At 37.9% G+C, this 23,500-nt stretch overlaps 3 protein-coding genes across 6 annotated transcripts; 1 reads left to right on the forward strand and 2 right to left on the reverse strand.

The window, feature by feature from the left end:
- Positions 1 to 3,989: 3,989 nt before the first annotated feature.
- LOC141821149 (uncharacterized) lies at positions 3,990 to 10,182 on the reverse strand. Of its 4 annotated transcripts, none has more exons than XR_012601198.1 (15): positions 9,858 to 10,182; positions 9,522 to 9,641; positions 8,849 to 8,910; positions 8,579 to 8,666; positions 8,414 to 8,475; positions 8,253 to 8,346; positions 7,706 to 8,098; positions 6,756 to 7,196; positions 6,531 to 6,680; positions 6,339 to 6,446; positions 6,161 to 6,244; positions 5,276 to 5,516; positions 5,102 to 5,171; positions 4,225 to 4,417; positions 3,990 to 4,148 (listed from the first exon to the last, which is right to left on the reverse strand). XR_012601198.1 is itself a non-coding variant. In XM_074708530.1 (15 exons), exons 3-15 carry the CDS (start codon positions 9,618 to 9,620, stop codon positions 4,303 to 4,305), a joined length of 2,007 nt encoding a protein of 668 aa, XP_074564631.1. In that variant the 5' UTR covers positions 9,621 to 9,641; positions 9,858 to 9,974; positions 10,091 to 10,182; the 3' UTR covers positions 3,990 to 4,302. The 4 variants fall into 4 exon arrangements, 3 of the variants coding, with proteins under 3 accessions (XP_074564631.1, XP_074564632.1, XP_074564630.1); XM_074708530.1 differs by having other exon boundaries at positions 3,990 to 4,417; positions 9,858 to 9,974; positions 10,091 to 10,182; XM_074708531.1 differs by having other exon boundaries at positions 3,990 to 4,417; positions 7,706 to 7,940; positions 8,010 to 8,098.
- A 1,770-nt stretch (positions 10,183 to 11,952) lies between these two features.
- Positions 11,953 to 18,118, forward strand: LOC141821232 (DEAD-box ATP-dependent RNA helicase 15). Its single transcript, XM_074708632.1, has 12 exons — positions 11,953 to 12,129; positions 12,220 to 12,336; positions 12,706 to 12,806; positions 13,349 to 13,521; positions 13,603 to 13,834; positions 13,958 to 14,076; positions 14,602 to 14,658; positions 14,724 to 14,908; positions 15,537 to 15,681; positions 15,772 to 15,855; positions 15,934 to 15,997; positions 17,869 to 18,118. The coding sequence occupies exons 2-12, from the start codon at positions 12,221 to 12,223 to the stop codon at positions 17,877 to 17,879; spliced, it is 1,287 nt and encodes a 428-aa protein (XP_074564733.1). The 5' UTR covers positions 11,953 to 12,129; position 12,220; the 3' UTR covers positions 17,880 to 18,118.
- A 1,660-nt stretch (positions 18,119 to 19,778) lies between these two features.
- On the reverse strand, positions 19,779 to 20,509 carry LOC141815876 (TPD1 protein homolog 1-like). Its single transcript, XM_074703747.1, has 3 exons — positions 20,416 to 20,509; positions 20,282 to 20,341; positions 19,779 to 20,170 (listed from the first exon to the last, which is right to left on the reverse strand). The coding sequence occupies exons 1-3, from the start codon at positions 20,474 to 20,476 to the stop codon at positions 19,779 to 19,781; spliced, it is 513 nt and encodes a 170-aa protein (XP_074559848.1). The 5' UTR covers positions 20,477 to 20,509.
- Positions 20,510 to 23,500: the final 2,991 nt, after the last annotated feature.

Here is a 23,500-nt window from a genome sequence, read left to right on the forward strand (position 1 = left end):
TTTTTTTATTAGGTCCGATGAAATCTATATATATCTTCACAATGATATGATATTGTCCATTTTAGGCCTAAGTCCTTATGATTTTATTTTTTGATTGTACCCAAAAGGGCTCTTACCATTGAGATATTTTTCATCTTATAAACTTTTAATATTTTTCATGTATTTTCAATGTGGAACTTTGATTGAATCCCAACAATCTACTCCTCAAGCAAAGGACTACTAGGAACCCCCCTAACAGTCTCAATGGGCCCTTTACTAAGAGTCCCCTAATCATTCCTTTATTTTTACCCTGAGAGTCCCCACATGGCTCCACATAGATCATACTCTGATACCACTTGTTAAATCTGATGGAATCAACATATCTATCTCCACAACGGTATGATATTATCCACTTTGAATTCAAACCCTCATGATTTTATTTTTGGACTTTACCCAAAAGGTCTTATATAATGTGGGACTTTAATTATATCCCAATAATCTCTTCCAAAGAATCAAGCAAGCTGATGAGCTTCCCAATCTGTTCTCTGTTCTATGGCACTCAATGGCATTCTCGATGGCATGGCTCGTTTTCTGCAAGCTAAAGTAATAGAGTCGTATGGGCAATATCCTTTGATGATCTTTTCATGAACAATTGCCTGTGTTGGGGGATGCTAGTAGTGTTCGGAAATGTTTACTTGAAAATTGAGCATGGTCGGTTGAGATTGTTGGATCGATGTGGACCGGCAAGAAAGGGGGTGAATTGCCCTTGTAAATAAAACTGGACCTCTTGCATAATTTTACAAGGATAAATGTTAGTTTCAACAATTAAATAGACCCAACATAAATTTAATGAAATAAACCTAGTAAGAGGCGAATACAAACAGATGTACTTGGTTACAACCTAGGTGGTTGTAAACCAAGGCGGTTAAAGCTTACTATCAAAAATTTCTTGTAGGCGGAGAAACCTCTTACAGACGTTTGTAGCACAAGACGGAAGCTAAGAAAAATATTACAATTGAAGTGTTATTTTTCTCTTTAGCTTCTAAGTCTATTTATAACCTACGCAAACTAATCTTGACCGTTGATCGTAATTAGGATTTGATCTTGATCGTTGATCTTTGATAAAGGATAAATATTATTCTTTTAAAAAATAAACGTTTATCAACCTTTGAATCATCCTTGATTAAGGATAATCTCTATCCTTAATTTGACCGATGATTAAAAATTGGAGATTTTGACTTGGTCAAAGTCAATAGAGTTGACTTTTTTTAGAAATATCGTTTGAGTGATTTCTGGCCAACCAGAGTTAGGCTCACCCCAACCCGACTCTAGTCTTTCGCCTCTCGAGCGTCCTTTGTAAGGACCTTGTTAAGCTAGAAGGGAGGTTGAATAGCTTCTCTCGAACTTTTGTCGATGAAGGAAAGACACTCTACACTTCCTCACAACTCAACAATGCTAACAAGACGTATTTTACTTGGTATCCGCCTCCTTGAGGCGACTAATCCAAGGATCTTCACTCAGCCACTCTTCCACTATTCCTCTCCTTTTCGGACAAACACCGAAGGCAGAGAAACCTTCTTACAGCAAGTTACACCAAGTTTACAAAAAGCAAACAGCACAGGAAGAAGAAGAAAGGAAGTGTTTACACAATGGGAGTGCTTCTTCTTCTTCAAGGAGTTGCTCCAAGCTTTAGGGTTGAACCCCAGATGGTTGATTGATCAGTAAGGCACAAGAACTTGGAGCTTGAATGGTTGTAAGTGTCTCTTCCACGAAGTGCACTAAGCATTTAAACCAGTTCAATTTTTAAGTCATCAGTCGACTAGTTTTACCATCTCAGTCGACTGATTTAGTCAAACCAAGAAAACGGCTACTGAATTGCTAAAATCACACCTGATTTTTGTCAGAATTCAAAATCCAGTCGACTGACTTTTCCCATCAGTCGACTGATTATGCTCTCAGTCGACTAATGTGGTAGATCAGTCGAGTCATCTTACCTTCTGTTTGCTCTGAGTTGCTGACAGTCGACTGATGAACACATCTAGTCGAGTCCATCAACTTCAGTCGACTGACATGAAACTTCAGTTGAGTCGTTATACCTTCTGATTGCTCTCCAAGCAACATCAGTCGACTGGTCTTCAACGTCAGTTGACTGATTTCTAAAACAACTCGACTGGCATTAAATCCAATCGACTGATAAGGCGTATCAGGCGTAGTAACTCAGTGCCAGTCGACTGACCTTACCACTTCAGTCGACTGACACTAGTGAAAAGTGGCTGAAATAAATTCTTACCGAGTTCTTTCCTCGCTTGATCAAGACTCTGGTCGTCGACCTTCTTGACCTTCATTTGCCTTACCTCGTAAGGGCTTTCCCGTGCCAAGAACTCGATCCTCGACCCTCTTGGACTTTTCTTTTGCCTTGCCTCTGGTCTTCTCACCCGCAAGGACTTTCTATGCTTTGCCTTACCCCGTAAGGACTTCATCATGCCAAGAGTTCGCTCCTCGATCCTCTTGGACTTTCCTTTTGCCTTACATCCGGTCGACTCATCCGTAAGGACTTTCCTCCACTTGTCTTACCTCGTAAGGACTTTCCTACACACTTAACACACAAGTTAGATATCTCATCTTGTGCGCTAAGGGTTATTGGTGTCAAACATCAAAATATGACTTATGGGCATGATTGCAACAACATCCTTCCTCCCGGCTTCTCGTTCCTCGAACGCCGCGTGCGTCCTTCTCGCTCCACCGGTGTACTCTTCCACAACTTCCATGTCCCTCAGATGCACTGAGTCCGTCGCCTCACTCCCTCGTGCCATCTTTCGTGACTGCTGTATCTTCCGCTCGACTTCCTCTACTCCGAAGCTCCTGCATACTTAGACAGAGGGATCAGACCACAACAGGACGTAACCTAACTTGGTTGATCACATCAAAATCAACTAAGACACTAACAGAGATATTCAAGGATGTCCGACTCCTCAATTGCACATGGGAAATAATTCGAATACCATCATGTCCCAAAAAAATATCATTTAAGACTTTTTCAAAGGTTCCGAATAATTATATCATTATTTTGGTAATTGATACATTCACATAACTTATCGTAAGAATGTCAGAATTAAACATTATAAATACCTTCACTGTACTACCTTTTTTAATTATATATCAACTTTTTAAAAATTCAAATACCCTAGGCTTATCTATGAGTTTCAATTGAAATCTATTGATGGATCTAGCGAATTTTAATTCGATTCATTCTAACTTTTATGAATTTCTATAGTGGAGTTCAAATATACTTCTTTATTATTTAAAAAATCAAGACTACATTATTAATAAAATTAGTTCTCATTATTAATTTTAATTTTATTTTTTTAACTTTTTTTATACTTTTTAAATTTTTATTAAAGTTTTTATAATAAAAATAAATAAAGTTCGACTGCCGATTAAAGTTTAAATTGACGTGACTTTAATTTAAGAATAAGAGATGAGAGAGGAGAGAACAAAGGAAAAAACAAAAAAATGAAAGAGTAACTGTTGACAAAGGAGTACAATGAGACTTAGATGGATCTTTTGAAAATTCGACAACTTTAAATTACCGTTTTAAAAATATAGATAAATATAGATTCAACAAATTGGTTTGAGGTGAGTTAGACTACAAAATGAATGAAATAATTTGAAAAGTTATCAAAACAAAAGTATAAATAGATTTAATCTGTTAACCGATATAGTCTACTTCTCGTCGATCAGCTCGCTTGAATCCGACCTTAAATCTTTTAGCCTTGTCACTTGCGAAATTTACCACACTCATTATCAGTCATTCAACTTTGCTATTGTGAGTTTTAAGTTCACATGATTCTCATCATCCATATGCAAATCCAGACACAATAGCACCAAGACATGCTATAAGTGAGATTGGTTTTGTTGGTATAAGAATGGTCTACCAGTTTGTATTTGCAAACCAAGAAGGAAGAACAGCTGAAACATAACTGCCTCAACCACATTTGCAATTAACTATGTAGATCCAGCCTGAAACTACCATCAACACATTTGAAGATGTCACAAAATGCATGTTATGAAAATACAATACAAGGCCTATACAAGAACACACTTCGGTGCAATTAGGAGATCAAAAGACCAATATGCAAATAAAAACCTCGACAGCCTTTGTTTCTCCCCTGCAATAATTACAGTCTAGCATCTCACTATCGCCACCTTGAAACAGAACTTGAGATATTGTTTGTTGCAACTCACCTTTAAGCTCCCTAGGCAACTGAAATGCACGGAGAGATCTATAGAAACAAATAGCAAATGTTTCAATTAGTGCACCATTTAACCAAAAGGATTTCCGCCTGGAAAAGAAGTTGGGGTGTGTGATGGATAGTTTCTGGAGTCTAAATGCTGGTTCAATGCAAGTCCTTCCATGTTAAGCCCACCAGATTGATGCCTGCATTCACAACAAAGACTAACATCATTATTTCTGAAGCTATTCAAAGAAATGATATTTGTAAATGGAAATTGCCAACGTATGGTCTTCAGATATTATTATTGTGTCAAAGAGAATGGAGCCCACGTAGAGTGGAAACAATGGATAAAGCAGTAAGGATCTTTATCTACTATATTAGAAGAAGAAAGATAAAGTAGGAAGCAAGTTTTTGCTCCTTTTCCCAGACGTGATTCCATCCAAGAGTGGATAGAAAAAGAATGGAAACGTTGAGAAGGTTTTAGAAAAAGACTAATTCAGCTTTGCAGCTCCCAGGAACAAGATTAAAGAATTGATTTTTTGGATTGACCACATCCTCATTTCCTCGCTTTGCAAATAGACAAGATTAAGGAAACCACTCTCCCTCTGTCCCCACCACCTCCCTTCCCATCACTCTTCTTTCTTTCCACATTTCCTTTCCCTCAATTGTCTTAAGAATATATCTCTGGTTCCAATATAGAGAGTGCGGCCACCAGCATCATCAAGCATTTCGATTTAATCTCCAAATATCACATAGCAATTTAGAAGCTAACAATGTACATTTTCTATCAACTAGCGTAACAAATTTTCTGCATTCTAAATCATTATGACTCCTTGCATGGATAGATTAATTTAAAAAAAAAAAAAAAAGTTAAACTCCAAGCTTACATAGAAGGAAACATAGAGCTAGATGGTGCAAGAGCCACAGGGATTGCACCTTGCTGCACCACATTTGGACCTGAGGATATTGAACTTTACCATCAGCATCGACAAATAATTAGCCAACAGACATATTGAACAACAACACACAATTCACACAAAATTCGAATGTTAAAATTCTACCTGGAGGCACAGTTGGCATCGGAATTTGTTGTGGGGGCAGCCACTGTTGGGTCGGAAATCTGGATGTGCCCAGAAAAGATGAATGGTCATCAATACTAGAAAATGCTCCCTGAGGAACAGTTGGCATTGGAGTTTGTTGTTGGGCCAACCACTGTTGGGTGGGTAAGCTCGATGTGCGCAGTATCGATGACTGGCCATCCACATTAGGCAGTGCTGCTTGCAAAGGTGCTAAATTTGGGAACTACGAGGAGGCGAAAAAAGGAATACATGGAAGTAAGAAATGACCATGACAATAGACTTTAGTTGTCATGAATATTTTACACTACAAATAGTCTGTCCGAGATAGTTTAATTTTATTCTAATTTATGTTACACAAGGAGCATTGCTTTGAAAAATATCTACCTGTGCCTATGCAACTCATGCAAGCTGCATAAGCTTATGCAGCAAGTGATACATGACACTGGCATAAGGCTGCAAAGGATTATGCGAAATAGAACAATATCCAACTTGTTAAGCTCCATGTCATATTAATGTTAATATTGATCAAACCTATTTTTCCAAAAATTATTCTTATTTCTTAGGTCAACAAGTAAATTGTCATATGTATGGTAGTGGCTGATTATCATCTGTTGTCGAATGTTGAGATTTCGTATACTGAAGTTATGGGTTGGTTATAATGTTTCATTTAATCATTAAGTGATACATAAATTTTGTGTGAATACAAACTCATTTTTCTGACACGTGATGTTAATATGATTAATGTTACTTCTAAAAAAAATGCATTTCTATATGGTGTGTGTGTTATGTAGTGGCTCAACTGCACATTGCTTGCATAAGCTATTTGAAACTTTGATAAGGAGAAATTTGACTAATAGCTGAAAATACCGTGGAAGCATGAACTAATCTAGGCTCTTCAGCAAGAGCAAAGGGGTTTGCAGATGTCAAAGAACGACCATATGTTGGCATGGCCTGCAGCATAAAAAATCAAGGCATGTCAATATGAAACAAACCAACCAACCAACATAATGATTCCTTCCAGAAAATGATAAGAAACAGGACATACAATTGAGGATGGGTATTGCACTTGCATGCCATAACCCATATAAGGTTGAGGTGTCTGATAATAAGGGAATGGCCCAAATGACAAAGGATAGGTCATAGTGAACAAATCCTGCAAATGGGCATTAATTTCATGACGAAGTTCCACAAGTATGTGAATGTGAGCCATAGAAATACTTTGTAATCAAATGAATACCAGAGGAAGTTCTTTTCTTGTGCCTGGTCTAGCCACTGCATTTGTAGGCTGTTGTGAAATTCCAGTAGCACTTTGATGATTTGGTGTATTTACCACTTGAGAAGATTGCTCAGTTCCAGCAGATGCAAGTCCATGAACAATTGGAGGCACCTGTTGTAGAAAGTTTACAAATCAGAATCAGTTAACTAAAGATGTTGATGGGTTATAAATTTAGCGAAAGCTAACTGGATTGTCTGGAGCCCCAGAAATTGATGTGCTAAATGGCGGATTGCTTGAAACATTAGGAACTTTGAATAGAGATGGATGGTTCTGGTCACTGGTTGACCACTGCACTGGATTACTCTGGTTTGATATAGAAATAGTCCCAGGAACAACAGAACGGCTTGGATCGGCAGTTGAAGCAATCTGTGGAACTGACAATTGGTAAAGAAATGATTCTACTGGGCTTCCCATTGAAGTAACCTGAGTCAGTTTAAGAGAGGAAGAGTCATCAAATGATGCCCAACCTCCACCCTCAACAGGTGATGCAGTGGTTTGATGGGTAATAAACTGATCTGTAGCTCTAATAGTATATGGGTCAGGATCTGCATCAAAATCAATCAAACTTCTAGAGCTCACCACCTTTAGTTCAGCAGAAATCCCAACACTGGATCCTGATATTGTACTCTGAAATAAACCAAACAATGAGCACTGCTTTAATGGTTCTTTATGGTGAACACAGATATCAGAGTTAACAAAATTGAACATTTTGAACTTTCTACAGGACATACATCAATCTCAAGTCAGCAGGCTAACTAACTGACATGCTATGGCAATTGCTACTTCTGAGTTCTGAAGTAGAATAAAATTAAGTTCCTTATCCCAGGATCTTTCTAATCTTAATGAATAGACCAAAACAATCCTTCAGCTTCTTTAGTCTGTTTGACATATTATCAAATAACAAACAGCAATAACAGATCATGAACTCTGGTCAAGCGTGACTGGATATTGCATTGGCATGAACAATACAATCAACCATCTATACACTACTAATAATGGATCATGAACTCTGGTTTCACCCAAGTCCGCGTGCTGATACATAATTACACAAGAAAGCATGATTTATGCACATGTAACATAAACATAGATGTCCTCAGTGTGTACTAAACAGTCTTCTGAATTACTTGAAAAATCACCTGAATTTGTGGTGAATTATGAGGGAATTGAAGTCCAGTAAACTTTGTCAGCTCGTCTTGAATTTCAGTAGACTTTGTGGGCTCAGCATATGGAGCAGGTGGAAAGTTGATGACTGCTCCAATAGGTTGTGTCACAGGGGATTTAGATATGTCAATCTCTTTTTGTTGGCTTGGAGATCTCCCTTCGAGCTTTTGACCACCAGGAGTTTGGTGGTTTTTTCCGGATTTGTCATCTCTGTCAAAGCGGCTAGGATTAAATCCAAACTCATATTGGGGACTTGCAGAACTAGGTCTTTCAGCATACCGCTGGACATCCATATCATTGTAAGTCGGGCTTCGGGAACCATGATAAGAATCTAACTTCTTTTTGTCATAAGGATCTTCATTATCGCCCTAAAAATTGGCAAAATTTTGTCGGGTTTAAATATGAAGAGTCTCATTGCTACAGCACCTAAAATATAGCAAGGTTTATGTTGCATGATTTCATATTGTAGATGACAGAACAAATTAATTTTTTCAACATCTTACACAAGACTTCAAGAATCACCTTAGACCTTGGAGACCTGGATGAGCTTCTTTCTCCTGTGTATCTTCGGTCCATGTAAACATGTTTAATGAATTCTCTGAGTCTGACAATATTGCTGAAACAAAAGATTGTATAGATATAACATCCACATAGATTCAAAGAAGAGTTTTAGAACAGCAGACCTGCTATCAGGAAAAGAATAACGCTGAGCATCCCACTCTTTAAAATAGATCTCCTTAGCACACTGCATGATAAGAGGAATAGAAAGCAAAAGGAAAAGAAAAGTGTAACAGAACATTTTCCACAAGGCAAGACAAATAAAAATTCTCTGATGGATGGCTCTCAACCTCATTTCCTCCTTGTTTAAGGGAAGAAACTTCTTCTGAAGAAAACTTGGCCATGGATATAGACTTTACACGGTGTGTGAACTCCCGGCTTTAGAACATAGTTGCAAAATCAGAAAAGGACAAATATGGAAAAGCCCGCCTCCGAGTTCTTTGAAAATTTTATCATCAACAATTGTCTAATACTCTGCATCTCTATGGCTATTTGCATGGAGGCAATCAAAGAGAACAAGAGAATAACAAAGCCAAAGAAAACAAACAAGCAGAACTTACTGTATTCCGCTGCAATTGATACATATGAATGTCCAGAAATTTGTGCATACATATTGAGGTCCCTGATCAGACGAAGCGAGTTAGCATAGCCCATATGTAACAAGAAATAACGTGTGAGAAAAGACAAATCAACAAGAACTAGTGTGCCTATCAGGAAAACACATATTAGCATAAGCCAACACCGTGAATTATGGCTATAATCTGGACCTACAAGCCACATTATAAATTTCAAAGAGAATGTCAGATGCATGATTAAGTTATGAAAAGGGGGAATTGGTTGTGCCTCCATCTTGTGCCTCCATCTTGAAGTATACATACAGAGCACAATTAATGTTTTAAAAAGCCCAAATCATGTATAAGAAAAATTAATGGAATATGTGAAAGAAGCCAACATATAAGCTAGGGCAGGAAGTATATCCCTCCAGACAAAGGACACTGCAGCAAGCAGTGAATTCCGTTTTGTATATCCATGAATACTAGTAAATGAGAAGCAAAGAGAGGGGAAAGTTGACAAATATTGCAAAGGGACCCAAAAAAAGTGGGGAATGAAACTTTTAGGTGATTATGGATATGTGATATGTGTGAAACATCCGGAGCTACAATAATTCGGCAGCTTGAACAGATTAGAAGAAACCTAACTACATAAACAGCTGGCGGGTGAAGCACGAAGTACCAGGCTGTTGCAGTTTATGCATCTCCGGTTAGCCGGAAGCTTCAGCAGTTCCCGGATAGCCCTCTCGTTCTTCTCGTCGTCCTTCACTCTGCTCGCCATCGGAAATCCTCCACCTTAATCCTATAGCAACTTAAAAATCCAATTAGAAGCATCCTAACAACATAAAATGAAAAAGGAGAAACAAGTATGAAAGCAAACTGAAAAAACGAAACTTAAGTCGCAAGCAATCAAGAAGTCCGACAACGTCAGAACTCCTCAAGATCTACAACTTATGAAGACGACTTCATGACACACAAGGAAGAGAAAGAAAATTTTATATCTTTAGCTTCCTCTTACGTTCTCAACTAGGGCTCGAGGATGATGGTAAGACAAATTGGATGCGGTGGCGAAGTGGCCGCATCGATAGATACTTGCAGATTTCGAAGTTTCTACTTAGGATCAATTGAGCTGCTGCTGCGCTTTGTGCAGATCGACAGAAAACAAAGCATATGTGAGTAATTAAACTAGATCGAAATAGAAAACGGTTGTTGTTGTTGACTTGCTCCGATGAATCAGAAAAAGGAGACTACTTTTTGTGGTTCTGTGGATTCTGCCGAAGACATTTCGCCGATGGGTGAAGGAAGAGGCAGCCTTTGGTCTTTGCCGGTCCAACCGCGTCTCCCCTTCCCTCGGCACCCTTGAATGTTTCGAATTTACATCCATGCCACTCCCGCATATGTCGCGATAATTCTCTAAAATTATAAGTTTAATTTTTTTTTATTTTATTCATCTCCTCATATTTTTAAAAATTTACAATCTTATCAAATTCTCCATGATACATACTTTTTTCCCCTGATTTTCTCATAACTTAATACATTTCGAATGTGATCGTCTCTCTTTTTTTTTTTCCTTTTTTTTTTTTTTACAAATTCTCTTTATTTCCAACTCTTTAATTGCATCCAAAGTGAATGTCCACTGCAATAGAAAAAATCAATTGATTATGTATTAATATTAATTTCATATATAAATTAATTATGATAACTTATTTTGAACTCGTTCCATCATAATTCTTTTGCTTGTTCCAGAATATTTGTATAAATCATAGAACATATACAAAATTTATATAAATAGCGTATACAGAATTTATAGATTTTATAAATTTATTATAAAATTATAAATAAATAATGTTAAACAAATAAGATAGTTGAAAAATTGAATATGTTTTATAAATAAAAAAATAATACATATAAAATTTTAATTTTTAGTACTTATGGATCTCTGGGCTATCAACTCTCACTTGTCTTCTCTCTTAACAAATGAGTGTTGCATGGAAGGAATTGGCAAATTAAAGGGTCATTACTAGCCGTTTGTTAAGAATGTGAATATCCTACGACTGAATTGGGAGGTGAAAGTACATTACCAACAAGGGAATCAGATTGTAAAAGTGTGAAGCATACTATAATGGCGAAAAATGTGATTTCCGTTAGTATTCTATCTAATGTCTCATGGACTATGGTACAATAATAAGATACTCATGCAATCTCTCAAATATTTATAGTTTGATTTCTAGTGGAGTGATAAATTTGAGATATTATTTGGCTGGCGTACTTTCAGATTTACTTGATGATTAATAAAAAATTTTAATCAGATCAAATTGATTATCTTCGAGATTATTTAATTCGTCCTCGAAATTAATCGGTCGACAGAGCTATCTTAAAAAAAAAACAAAAAAAAAAGCGACAACCTTTGTTCCCACAAAAAATGCTGTGAGCACGCCAGCCAAAGCGGGAAACTGAGCGAGGCGCCATGCAATGTGACAATAAAGCGTCTTCATTTGTGATCATAGACGAAGAAAGAAATAGGGTTTTAAGAGCAACGTCACTGCAAGCAACATAGAAATTAACCAACTAGTTCTGGATGGCCCTATAACAATCCAGCAAGATTTAATTTGCCTACCAGTACAAGTCAAAGAATCATTATGCACACAAAGACGAATTTTAATGAGCATAAAAAAAGGCGAGTTAGCATACACAAATATTTGTTCGAAGAGTCAAGAAAGCACATTTTTATGGATCAAGTTCAGAATAATTAGACTACAAGGAAATTTTTAACAAACTGTAAGTTTATTTTTAAAAGAAAGTAAAAAAGCAATCTATTAATGCGATGCTCTTCTGGTCTCACGTTGAGCGAAGGCAGCATTGCAAAAGCCACAAGCTCGAGTTAAGAGGGCGTTCAATGCGTCAATTTACTATTAACATAACTCTACAATCGAGCATTTATCTTTCCGGCCTCCGGCCCATTTCTTTGGTGACTTGAGACCCGTGCGTGTGAATTAAGCGGAGCCAAGCCCAAAACCATTCTGCATCGAAACAATCTTAACCCTTAAAAGTCTCCCACATCATGCCGCTCTCATTCGCCCCTCATCCAATCAGCCATTGGATTGGCTTTCTCATCCCTTTATTATCCAACCCTCCTCCCCACACCTTCGATTCCTCAAACCCTAGCCTCCTCCGATCCCTCTCCGCTTACGATTTATCTCAAAACCCTCGTCGTCCTGCACTTTCTTTTTTGCTTGATTTGTTTCTCTTGCAGACTCTCTGACTCTAGTTTCCAGCTCCTGGTCGCCAAGGTGAGTTTTTTTTTCTTTTTGGTCGCGACGGATGCGTTTTGGCTGTAGATTTTGATAGATCTCGTCCTGATCTTTGTTCTTATGGTGTAGTATGGGGGAAGTCAAGGATAACGATGCTTACGAGGAGGAGCTCCTGGACTACGAAGAGGAGGAAGAGAAGGCCCCTGACTCGGTCGCTGCGAAGGTCTCCGGGGAAGCGGTGAAGAAGTAAGAAAGAATTTTTACCAGTCTTCCTCTATCCTTGTGGTATTTTTTTAGTTTTTAAACATTTATGGCGTAGCTCATACTGCACAAAGGTGTATTCTTGTGCTAGATCTTTTTTTCTCATGATATCAATGATTATGCCCTTTTTTTGTCGTCTATATATTCCAGGCGTTCTTAAATATATATGATCTGCCTATAATTTCTCTTTTTCCAAGGGTTTTGTATGGCTAGAAACTGGATTTTATTGTAGATCCGGAGGCGACTTATCTATAATATTGCATCTTTTTGTTATCAGTTTTGTTTATATTGGAATAATTCCGCAAAATTCATAAAAGGCATACAATTTACTGATTAGTATATTAAATGGTACAGAGGCTATGTTGGGATCCACAGTTCCGGATTCAGAGACTTCCTGTTGAAGCCAGAACTCCTTCGTGCCATCGTCGATTGTGGTTTTGAGCATCCTTCTGAAGGCAAGAAATACTATTGCATGCCAAATGTACATATTTTGAAGCCAGAACCAGTGGCAGATAACTCAATATTTTAGATTTAGTTTTCTGTCACATGGTCTATACATCAAGTTAATTGGTAGTTGCATTAAAGTCATCACATTCAATTTTGGGCTGTAAAGCTTGTTCCTATAAAAAAAAAAACACCTTCTGATACAAAAGCAAAGAGTGTTCTGTTGGCAATAGTTCAATTTATCCTAGGTAGATGAGAATCATTGAAATTCCTATCTTTGGAAGTGTATTAAAGTTGTAGACTGATTGTTTGCACATTTTTTTTTTACTTTCTTAATTTGAGAGCAAATCATGATAACCTATCTTGTTATATAAATTTAATTAAATTTTTTTATGAAGTTATGTGGTGGCTGGATGCATAAATGTTGGTGGCATTTTGCAGGTAAAGATCATTTCCACATTTCTCAGTTTGGCGGAGAATAGGGTAAACCTTTCCATTAAAGGATCCAGAAGGTTATTTTTTACTTACTGGGGTACCCCTCAATTTTCATCAGTACAACATGAATGTATTCCTCAAGCTATTCTGGGAATGGATGTTATTTGTCAAGCAAAGTCCGGAATGGGCAAAACTGCTGTTTTTGTTCTTTCTACTCTTCAGCAAATTGAGCCTGTTGCAGGCCAAGTTGCTGCACTTGTGCTGTGCCATACAAGAGAATTGGCCTACCAGGTTTGAATTTTTTTTTTTTGAGGAATGATTACTGTTGATTTAGTGTTTTTAGAATTTTGATTCATACATATACTCTTGCAGATTTGTCATGAGTTTGAGCGATTCAGCACATACTTACCAGACATCAAAATTGCTGTATTCTATGGGGGAGTTCACATCATGAAGCACAAGGACATACTAAAGAATGATTGCCCACATATAGTTGTTGGCACACCAGGAAGAGTGTTAGCGCTAGCAAGAGATAAGGATCTTAATTTGAAGAATGTGAGGCATTTCATTCTTGATGAATGTGATAAGATGCTCGAGTCACTTGGTACTAATGATGATTTTTTTAGACTTGTTTAATGATTATATAATCTGTCTTTTCTTTGTTTCGACTGTTTTTCTTTTTTGTTCACTACTGATATTTCTTTTCACTATTGATCATGTTTTGCAGACATGCGGCGGGATGTACAAGAAATTTTCAAAATGACACCACACGACAAACAAGTCATGATGTTTTCAGCAACTCTCAGCAAGGAGATTCGCCCTGTGTGCAAGAGATTCATGCAAGATGTAATGTCATAGAAGTTTTGAGTTCTTTATTCTGGTTTATTTGTGGCTTCTACCTTTGTGTCACATTTAGTTTGTTCCTGATCCGCATGTCTTCGAACTACTTAATATGACTTATCATATAGTTAGACACAATTTGTATAGTATGGTTTGATTTTAAGGAGTAGGAGGTCCATATCTTGTAGCATTTGACCCTCTTCCCTCAACACTACTACAAGCACATTCTTGAGTATAATGCTTCATTCACCTCTTGGGATTTAGGGACTTTATTTCTGGGTTCCTTAGTTCATTTTCCTTTTACCCATTGGTCGTAGTGTATGTATAGAGGAGGATGTTGATTGGGCATCTTTTTTTGTATTATTGGGGGCTTGGGTTAGGAAGATTAAGCTGTAAGGTTTTACAATTCCCTTGGTATGCCCAATTAGTTCACAACTGCAACACTGCAAGTGTCATTCAAATGGTACTGGATTCAGTTAGCTTGAAGACGAGACCCTAATCCTCTTTCACCTGACATTTCTTACCTTTCAGCCTATGGAAATATATGTAGACGATGAGGCCAAGCTGACACTTCATGGACTAGTACAGGTATGCCGACTTTTTTTATATTATTATTCTGGTTGGTCTTATCTAAATGTCTGTCATTGTTTCAGCACTACATCAAACTGACTGAATTGGAAAAGAACCGAAAACTAAATGATCTTTTGGATGCACTAGACTTCAATCAAGTTGTGATTTTTGTGAAAAGCGTGAGCCGAGCAGCAGAGCTGAACAAGTTACTTGTAGAATGCAATTTTCCATCCATCTGTATACACTCTGGCATGTCACAGGAAGAAAGGTATGTGCCTTTAAGTTGCATCTTAGAAAGAGTTTTTGAATGAGTTCTGTCATTTTCACACGTTGACACAATTTGTCTCGGAAGCTATATTCTCAAATATTTCAACTGAAACATGCCATGTTTAATCTGAACATGGCTGTTGTGATTTGCAAAAGATTGGTTTTGAATGTAGGTTTCTCATCCACTCAACTCTATTGTCTATCCGTATGCACAAAATCAACTGTCTATTTCACGTGGACTGCCTATATTCATAATATTTATATTCGTAATATTATCTTCCTCTGTTTTGATTTAACTAAATCTGAATAAACCCTTTTTGCACAATCATGTTTACAACCCATCAGCTTTCTCAATGTCTCTCCATTAAACTTGTAAACACATTCTTCCTGGGTCCCAACTAGCCCTGTGGCATATCAGTATCTTCATTAAGATCATCTTTATAAACATTTCTATCTCTAATGACATTTGGATTGTGAATAAAAATCTTAATGTACCATAAATTTTCTTCAATGAAATTGTTGTGTGTCACATAGTGATAAATGCCCAAGTTTATTTTCCTGGTCTATTGAAGTATGTGTAATTTACATCCATGCTCAAGCATAGAAATTGATAAATTTCTTTCCTGCAGGTTAACAAAGTATAAGAACTTTAAGGAAGGGCTCAAAAGAATTCTTGTTGCTACAGATCTGGTTGGGAGGGGAATTGATATTGAGCGTGTTAACATTGTGATTAATTATGATATGCCAGATTCTGCTGACACATACCTGCACCGGGTAACTCTTTCAATCTATTCAGCAATTAAAGAGAAGTGAATTTTGTTAGTTTGCTAGTCTATCAACTGATTTAGAAATGAGCCTCTTCAGGTTGGAAGGGCTGGCCGGTTTGGAACCAAAGGGCTTGCTATTACATTTGTCTCATCAGCGGCTGATTCTGATGTTCTTAATCAGGTTTGTTACTTGCCAGTTCCATGAATAATATTTTGTGATTTGATTAAAGACTGATCAATTTATTTCTGTTTCTTGAAGGTGCAAGAGAGGTTTGAGGTGGACATAAAGGAGTTACCTGAGCAGATAGACACTTCGACATACAGTAAGTTATGCCTTCTGGAATAGATTTGGTGATGTTTCAATTCATTGATCAAACTATCAACTAATGGATGTCATTTTATGCAATTATTGAAAAAGGAAAGAAAGCTCAATAGAAGTCAATTTTGATATGTTAGAATAGGTGGTCAAGATGGATATAATTCATTGCCTGATCACAGTATAACATTACCTATGGACTGTTAGGTCATCCACCTAGGATAATTATGTATTAAACATCGACTGAAGGTGATGGCGCTTGGTTTACAATCATAATTGTGTCTGCAAGAGGTTTAGCCCATCAAGCCATCCGTATGTTGGTGATTTTGAGTTGAGATAGTATTTACTTGTTTGTTAAGCTTGGTATTGATAAATCAATTTAGTCGTCATGCCATCAAATTTAAGCAATTATAGAGCACACTTATAATAAAGATAAATAGTTACCCGTTTGAGCTCAGTAATTGATGTGTTTTGCCCACCTCACAAATTATAGGGAGTACATTGCAAGAAGGTATTAACTCATATTTTGCTCAAAGAATTGTAACACTAATGGATTGTGTTCAGTCATTCATCCATCATAACAATTATGTGGTTGATGTATCAAAAGATATTAGTTGGCTGTTTGTGCTAAGATAACTAAGCCTGTCTTCTAATAATTGTTAGACTTCTTGAGAAAGTAATAGTTAATCATTGGATTTAGACTTTTAATAACTAATGTTATACTTCTTGAGAAAGCAATATTTAACTGGTGGATTTACTATAAAGTTACGGTTTGAGTCCACTGCCAACTAATTACATGAATCAAATGACAACCATTAATAGAAGGTAATAATTCGTAGTTCTGGCTAATGAATTTACAAGCATTCAGGTCATTAACCATGTACAGTACAAGTCCATCAAACCACACAATTACATGATAAACTTATAGCTGGAATAGCTTATAATAATGGACGAATATAGTATTGTTAATTTACTGATCTACCAGGTTGCCCTCATACAACAATCATGTGAGAATTTGAAAGCTTTAGATTATATATGGTATCATTAATGGGCAGTCCATTTAGATGCCACCTTGTGACATTGTCGAAGAAAATACTTCTTGAGAGCTAAATCTTCTCACTAGACTATTTTACATGGTGGACGTAAGTCTTAGATTATCTCATCATGTTGATTGACCACTGTGTTTTTTTTGGCTAGGAACATATATACAGGTACCGGTGGTGTGTGAATGTAAGAATGACCATATTTACACTAGAAAATTGCAGGTCTCAGAAGAATTTGAATAGTTTTTATGGAAGCTACAGTTGAGGCCCAAAAGCAAACCTGTAAACATGGCAAAATTTAAATCATGTGATAATTTTTATGACAACCTATTAACAAAAATGGGAACAAAAATATTTATACATTTGTTTGTGCTTAGAGAAGGAATGCAAAGATTCAGCTCATATTGGATACATGAAAGATGGAGATGATACTTGTTGATAAAATGATTATGAAAAGAGCACAACTTTGTTTTTATGATCTTATTAATAGCCATCCTATAATAATCAAGCGTTGGAGATGGAAAATTATGTTTTGGATTCACAATTTGTTATCTATTAAAAATAATGTGTTTGTGAAAGGAGAAAGAGTATTTCACTTCTATCCAGTTTAAGATGAGTTTTTACCCCTCTTTGATTGTGTTATAGCTTCAAAACTATTAACCGTATGAGTGGGCAGTTTGGAAACAGGATTTTGTTTCCAAACACAACAGGAACAGCTTAATTCTGATGCGTTTTAAGCCCAATAAAGTTCCATTACATAAGGAATTTGGAAATTCTAAACTTGTTTTTAGTTTAATCAGTTCTGTTATGAATGATTTGATCTGTGCTTTTGCAGTGCCTTCGTAAGCTCTGCAGCAAAGGCTTTCACTCAATTTGTAGCAAGAGTTCATGGGCGAACAAGCATTGTACAAGTTTGCTGAGTTGATTCTAGTATCGTTTGGTAGATGTTAGAATTTGTACTATTAAGTATTAGACCATATTCTAGCTACTCGTACCTTTATGTTTGACTAATTTTTGTTTAATTAGATCCGGGTTGATGTTCTAGAATTCATAATCGTCTTGTCTAATTCACTTATTTGCTTTAATCATGTGCGTTGCATCAATAATTGTTTTTCTTCTGAATTTTACCGATCTTGACATTGTTTGGTGCCCATGTCTTGTATCGGTCTTAAATATATCTACACTAGAATTGAATAAATCCATCAAAATCGTCAAGGCTTAATTAAAAAAAATAATCGTGATGGATTAATTTGAATCTTAAATTAGTCCAATTGTGATGGAGCTGGTTGATATTTAGAATTCTAATATTTTTTGTTGGTAGTTCACTTATCTAATTCTTTTGGATGGATTAATTTTGAAGATTATTAATTTGATCTCGTAAAATTTTTTCAAATTGGTCTTGATGGACAGTATGTTTTGTAAGAGATTCGAATTCTTGTTGCAGGGGGTTTTATAAATTTTGTATTATTTTATAATTTAATATTTAATTCTTTGATTAATTTTAGGATGAATAGTTTGATCACATTTTCGCCAAAATAAATTCACAAGTGTGGTGGCTGATAAGGTGATCCAATTTCACATGTAGTTTAATCGTCGTGTCTTAGTGGAAATTAAATCTTGATTGTTTGAGAAATGCACTCTCTTACCATTATAATAAATTTGAGGGCGTTTTAGAAGTCTTATATTTTTTTATATTAAGTATTCAGATTTTTAATTTTGAAGTAGATGGTTGGTTTCACATTTCGTTCATCAAATAAATCAGCAAGTATTTACAATTGTTCGGTGGCATCCTTAAATTTGTTATCCTATTAAAGAGAAAATGTCTTCTAATGGTTAGCAGCAGTAATTCAAATATTAGATATCTAATTAATTACTGGAGTGCTTGAACCGCTGTACCAAAGTCTCAGGACACTTTCGAAATCTTATATATTTATGTTTTTAATCCAAATGTCTAGATTTTGCCTGACTAGTCTGAAGGTAGGTGGCCTTCTCTTGGTACATCTATCGGGTATGTTCGAAAATACAATAATATCCTTATAGTTGCGCTGTCCTTGTAAAATCGTCCGATGTTGAATCGAGTACTCTGCCGGTGAAAGCAAACACTCAATTTTGAGTGGAGGAAGCAATGATTTCAAAACCCAATAGATTTCCACGGTCAGCTCCCAACACCATATTTTGAGTCCGCTCTAGGCCAAGCAGAAAAAGCGGAGCTTCCTTAAGCCGAAGACTCCATTCGCGAGCCAAGCGGGGTTCTCAAAGTTGAAGGCATTCCCCTCTTGCAAGGTCCCTCGAGGTGTATTAGGTGAAAATAGAACTCCGCACCTGGATCCCCAATTCGGCGAGGCCTAATTCCCAACATATACACAAGCTTCCTCGAGACGAAGAAAACAGGAATCAAATGACCTGCTCAATCCAACAGGAATCGAGTAAACCCTTGTTTCCAAAGCCAGATAAGACATTGAAAGAATTAAAGAAGAAATTAGATGAAAGATAAAATATTCTTTTTATCTTGCCACTAAATAAGCAGACGAACAAATCGACCCCGCTAGTAATTTTTTTATCATTAAATTATGTATACGCAAATTATTTTTAATATGCTAAACAAGAAAAAGACCAATAATTTCAGAAACTCGGCTTAATTATTAGTAATAGTAATTAGACGTCCATTATTACAATGCATGCAGGCAACAAGTACACGTGGTTACCAATTAAGCGCGCCAACTGGACCGCTGGTTCGGCCGTTGGTCATCCGCAGGCGCCAGAAGCAACCGAGAGCGGATAGGGATAGGAGTTAGCGTACTGGAATGAGACGGAGCTGCCAGACGCAATGGCGGCGCCGTCATTGACAAGGCAATCGTCGAACCGAAGCCGCCGGAAGACGCGGGGATTGATGAGGCGGGCGGAGCTGAACCAACCGCACCGCACGTGGATGTCGCCCACGCCGCACCCGCCGACGCACGTGTTCAGGATCTGCACCGTGTACGTCGGGATTCCGTTAGGCAGCGGCGCCGTCGCCCCCTGGTACAGCAATATGTCCTCTTTCGAACAGACCCCTTCTTCCCCCATCCGCTCCTCCACCTTCCGTGATTCCGCCGAGGAATCGCTCTCGGCGAGCGGGCCAGCCGTGGCGATGTCTCCTGTTCGTCATGTGTTTTCAGGTATTTGAATGCCTTAATGTATACTCACTCGATGCCAATATATTACGAAAATGAAACCAATGTCACCTGGTCGAGGCCGTTAGATCTTACCGTTTACAAACACCTTCCCAGTTCGATCTTCCGAGTGTACGGACGCTGTCGCTCGTATCCCTGAAAAGCCATGTGCGAATGTAATTGATCCTTGCTTACGACAGAATATCGAGAATGCTGCTGGGTTTTCTTACTGAGAAAAAGTAAAGAGTAAAAGAAGAAGATGGTGACGCCGGTCGAGCGGGATGATTCCATGATCGAACTTTCTAATTCGCCGTACGTCCGAGGCGGTGGTGACGCGGTTGATCTGCAGCGGCAATCGGTTGGAGGCAGAAGTGGTCCGCTCGCCTTCTATTTATACACGAACTGATAAAACTGACGAGTCCTAGTGCTTCCCAGACCCACTGCCTCGTGCGTATCAAGACCGTGCGACGTGAATCCGACGGCTGATGTCAGTCTACCACCACAATCCGAATTCAATGAGCGGGCGGTGATGCATAAAATCCTATTGTCTTAGTTTGCAGCTGACAGGACAGCGAGAAGAAAATTCTTCCGCGGATGATGGGCTCCACCAACGATGCTGCTCATCTGGCCGTCGAAATTCCGGGGAGAGGATTCCGGTGCGCCTCGGTAAACAATACTACGATAAGATGAAGCGCCAAGGGCCGGATATATTCTGTATCTTTGACCAACAACCGTCGGATGCATGGGACGTCTATCGACGCGACGTGGCGTGGAGACAGCTCAAAAGATTGGGATTTAACGTGAGCTCAACGGCCTTGATTAATGGGCTTTACGTGAGTCTCATAATTCCACATTAATGCAAAGGAAAAATACTCCATAATAGTAGTTAAAGAATCTGGAGATAAATCAGTAATGGAGAAGACAAGGTGGTTGTTGGATAAGCGAGGGGAGTTTAAGGCGAGGCAGCGAGGAAATGGACGTAGGTGAGAGCAAGTGGCGGTGTAGATTGCAGCTGTACTTTTGAGGCGTGTATGAGTGGTGGAGTGGGGGCGGCCGGTGAAGTTGCAGCGTTGCAGGGCGCTGCACCACTGCATGCGGAGTATCAAGTATGGAGACGGCGTGTTTAACGAAATCCGTGCTCCAGCGCTTGGCTCAAACGGGAAAGGCGGGCAGGGCTGCAAGAAATGGATATGAATATATGGTTGGAATTAGGAAATAGTGACGCACTGTAGAACCATTTCCTCCCAAGTTAAAGTTCATGAGAAAAAATATTTCCAATTTATTTTAAATAGATATATTGTAGGACAGATCACACTAAGAATGTGTTTGATTTAAATTATCAAATATAACTTTAGTTATATGATTACCAAGCATATAATCAAAATTATGAGGTATAAAATATAGCTTAAATTTATCATAAGAAGAGGCAATCAAGATTCGAGTTGACGACAAATCTGTAATAACACTAACAAAAAATCCAGCCTTCTATGATAGAAATAAATATATCAATATGTATTATCACTATATCAGATAGTGTATCATAAGAAAAGAAGTGTAAGTAAAATACATAAAATTAATCTTAAAATTAAGTTGATGATATCTTTATTAAGTCATTCAAATTTAAAGACTTTATCAAAATGCAAAATTTGTTTGGATGCGAAATTTGTTTGAAGTCACAAAACTAAATTTAAGAAAGGGTGTTAAAAAATTTAATTTAATTTTGTGTTATTGAAATAATATAGTATGTGGAGTTAGTGTATTGATGATGTGGCGAGTAGTGGAAGTGGAGGAATAAAATAGTGGAGTTAATGGTTTTATATGGATTATCTTATTAGCCTATAAATATGTTACTTGTCTATGGATGAAATAGATCAAAAAATTTAGAGTTTAAGTGTTTCCTTTTTTTTCTCTTCCACATAAGTGCAATCTTTCTTCCACAAACCTCATTTTTTCAACATGTCGAGTGTCATCACTTTTCTAGCTTGATACCGCGAATGGTCAAGCCACCAGTCAACGAACTATCTGACGTAGACTACCTTCAGATTGTGTGAAGGGGGGATATTGATCTGAATCTGAAACACACTCCAAATAAGATGTTAGACTAGTGCCGAGAGTCCCGGCAGACCACTCCAACGCTTAAATTAGGATTTCGGTGAAAATAGTATAAAACGAGAGAGAAAGTAGTATTAGCAGAGTTTTAAGGATCGAACCTCCAACATGGTGACGGGTTGGTCCTTTTATAATCTATGCAGGGTCCTTCCACAGGTAGGGTGGCATCCCCCTAGATGCTCACGGGCGCTAGTAGAAGATGGAAGTCTCCTTCGATAAGCATTCTGTTTTTTAACCTTATGTACAGGAAAAGGGGACACTGGGGGAACTAAGTCTAACAACTTTGGATTCCTTTTGACTTTATGCGCAGAAGAGGGGGTATCGGAGGGGATCGCGTCTGACAACCTGGTATGTCGTTTGTCCTTATGCGCAGAAGAAAATGTATTAGAAGGGATTGAATCTGCAACTATCACTGGTACATTCTCCTGTGGGTATGTTCTCACACAGATGTTTGTCTGTAAGAATAATCACTTTCTCCTCTGGGTGGCTATGTGATGTGCTGACACGTTGAAGGCCTGAGACAGAAACCCCGGGTGAAGTGGCGCGGGGTGGAGTGATTGAGAGGAGGCGTATGAGGTGGCCGAGACGAGGCATGTCCGAGACAAGATGCCTGGGCAAGACAAGATGTGTTTGAGAAGGGATTAGCTGAGACGAGACATACCTGAGACGAGACGCCTGGATGAGACAAGACTAGGTAGGTCCGAGACGAGATGACTGGCCGAGACTAGAAAAGTCTGAAACAAGGCGACTGGCCAAGACGATACTAGGCATGTCCGAGACGAGACGATTGACCGAGACTAGAAAGGTCTGAGACGAGGCCCTAAAGCCGAGACGAGACTAGGCATGTCCAAGACGAGACAACTGACCAAGACTAGAGAGGTTTGAGCCGAAATCCTAAAGCTGAGACAAGACTAGGCATGCCCGAGACGAGGCGGGCTGAGACTTGACGTGGCCTTGGGGGCCCGCAGTGTTAGTATTACCCTAGAGCCAATTATGTAATAATTGACTAGGGACTTTTGTATCATATTATATTTAATAAAGGCAAGATTTTTTATTATTATACTTACTTTATGTTTGTGTCAAATAACTAAGTATATATAATAATGTCCTTCGGTAGCTAGTTCTAATCTACATCATATCGATTGTTTAAGTTGATAGTGAAATGAGTAGAGAACATTACTCTTAATCATTCCTAGTCAAGCATTA

Source organism: Curcuma longa, chromosome 2 (assembly GCF_044706935.1).
Source record: "Curcuma longa cultivar G26 ecotype Majalengka, Jawa Barat chromosome 2, ITB_CL_G26_1.1, whole genome shotgun sequence".
NCBI classification, from domain to species: Eukaryota; Viridiplantae; Streptophyta; class Magnoliopsida; order Zingiberales; family Zingiberaceae; genus Curcuma; species Curcuma longa.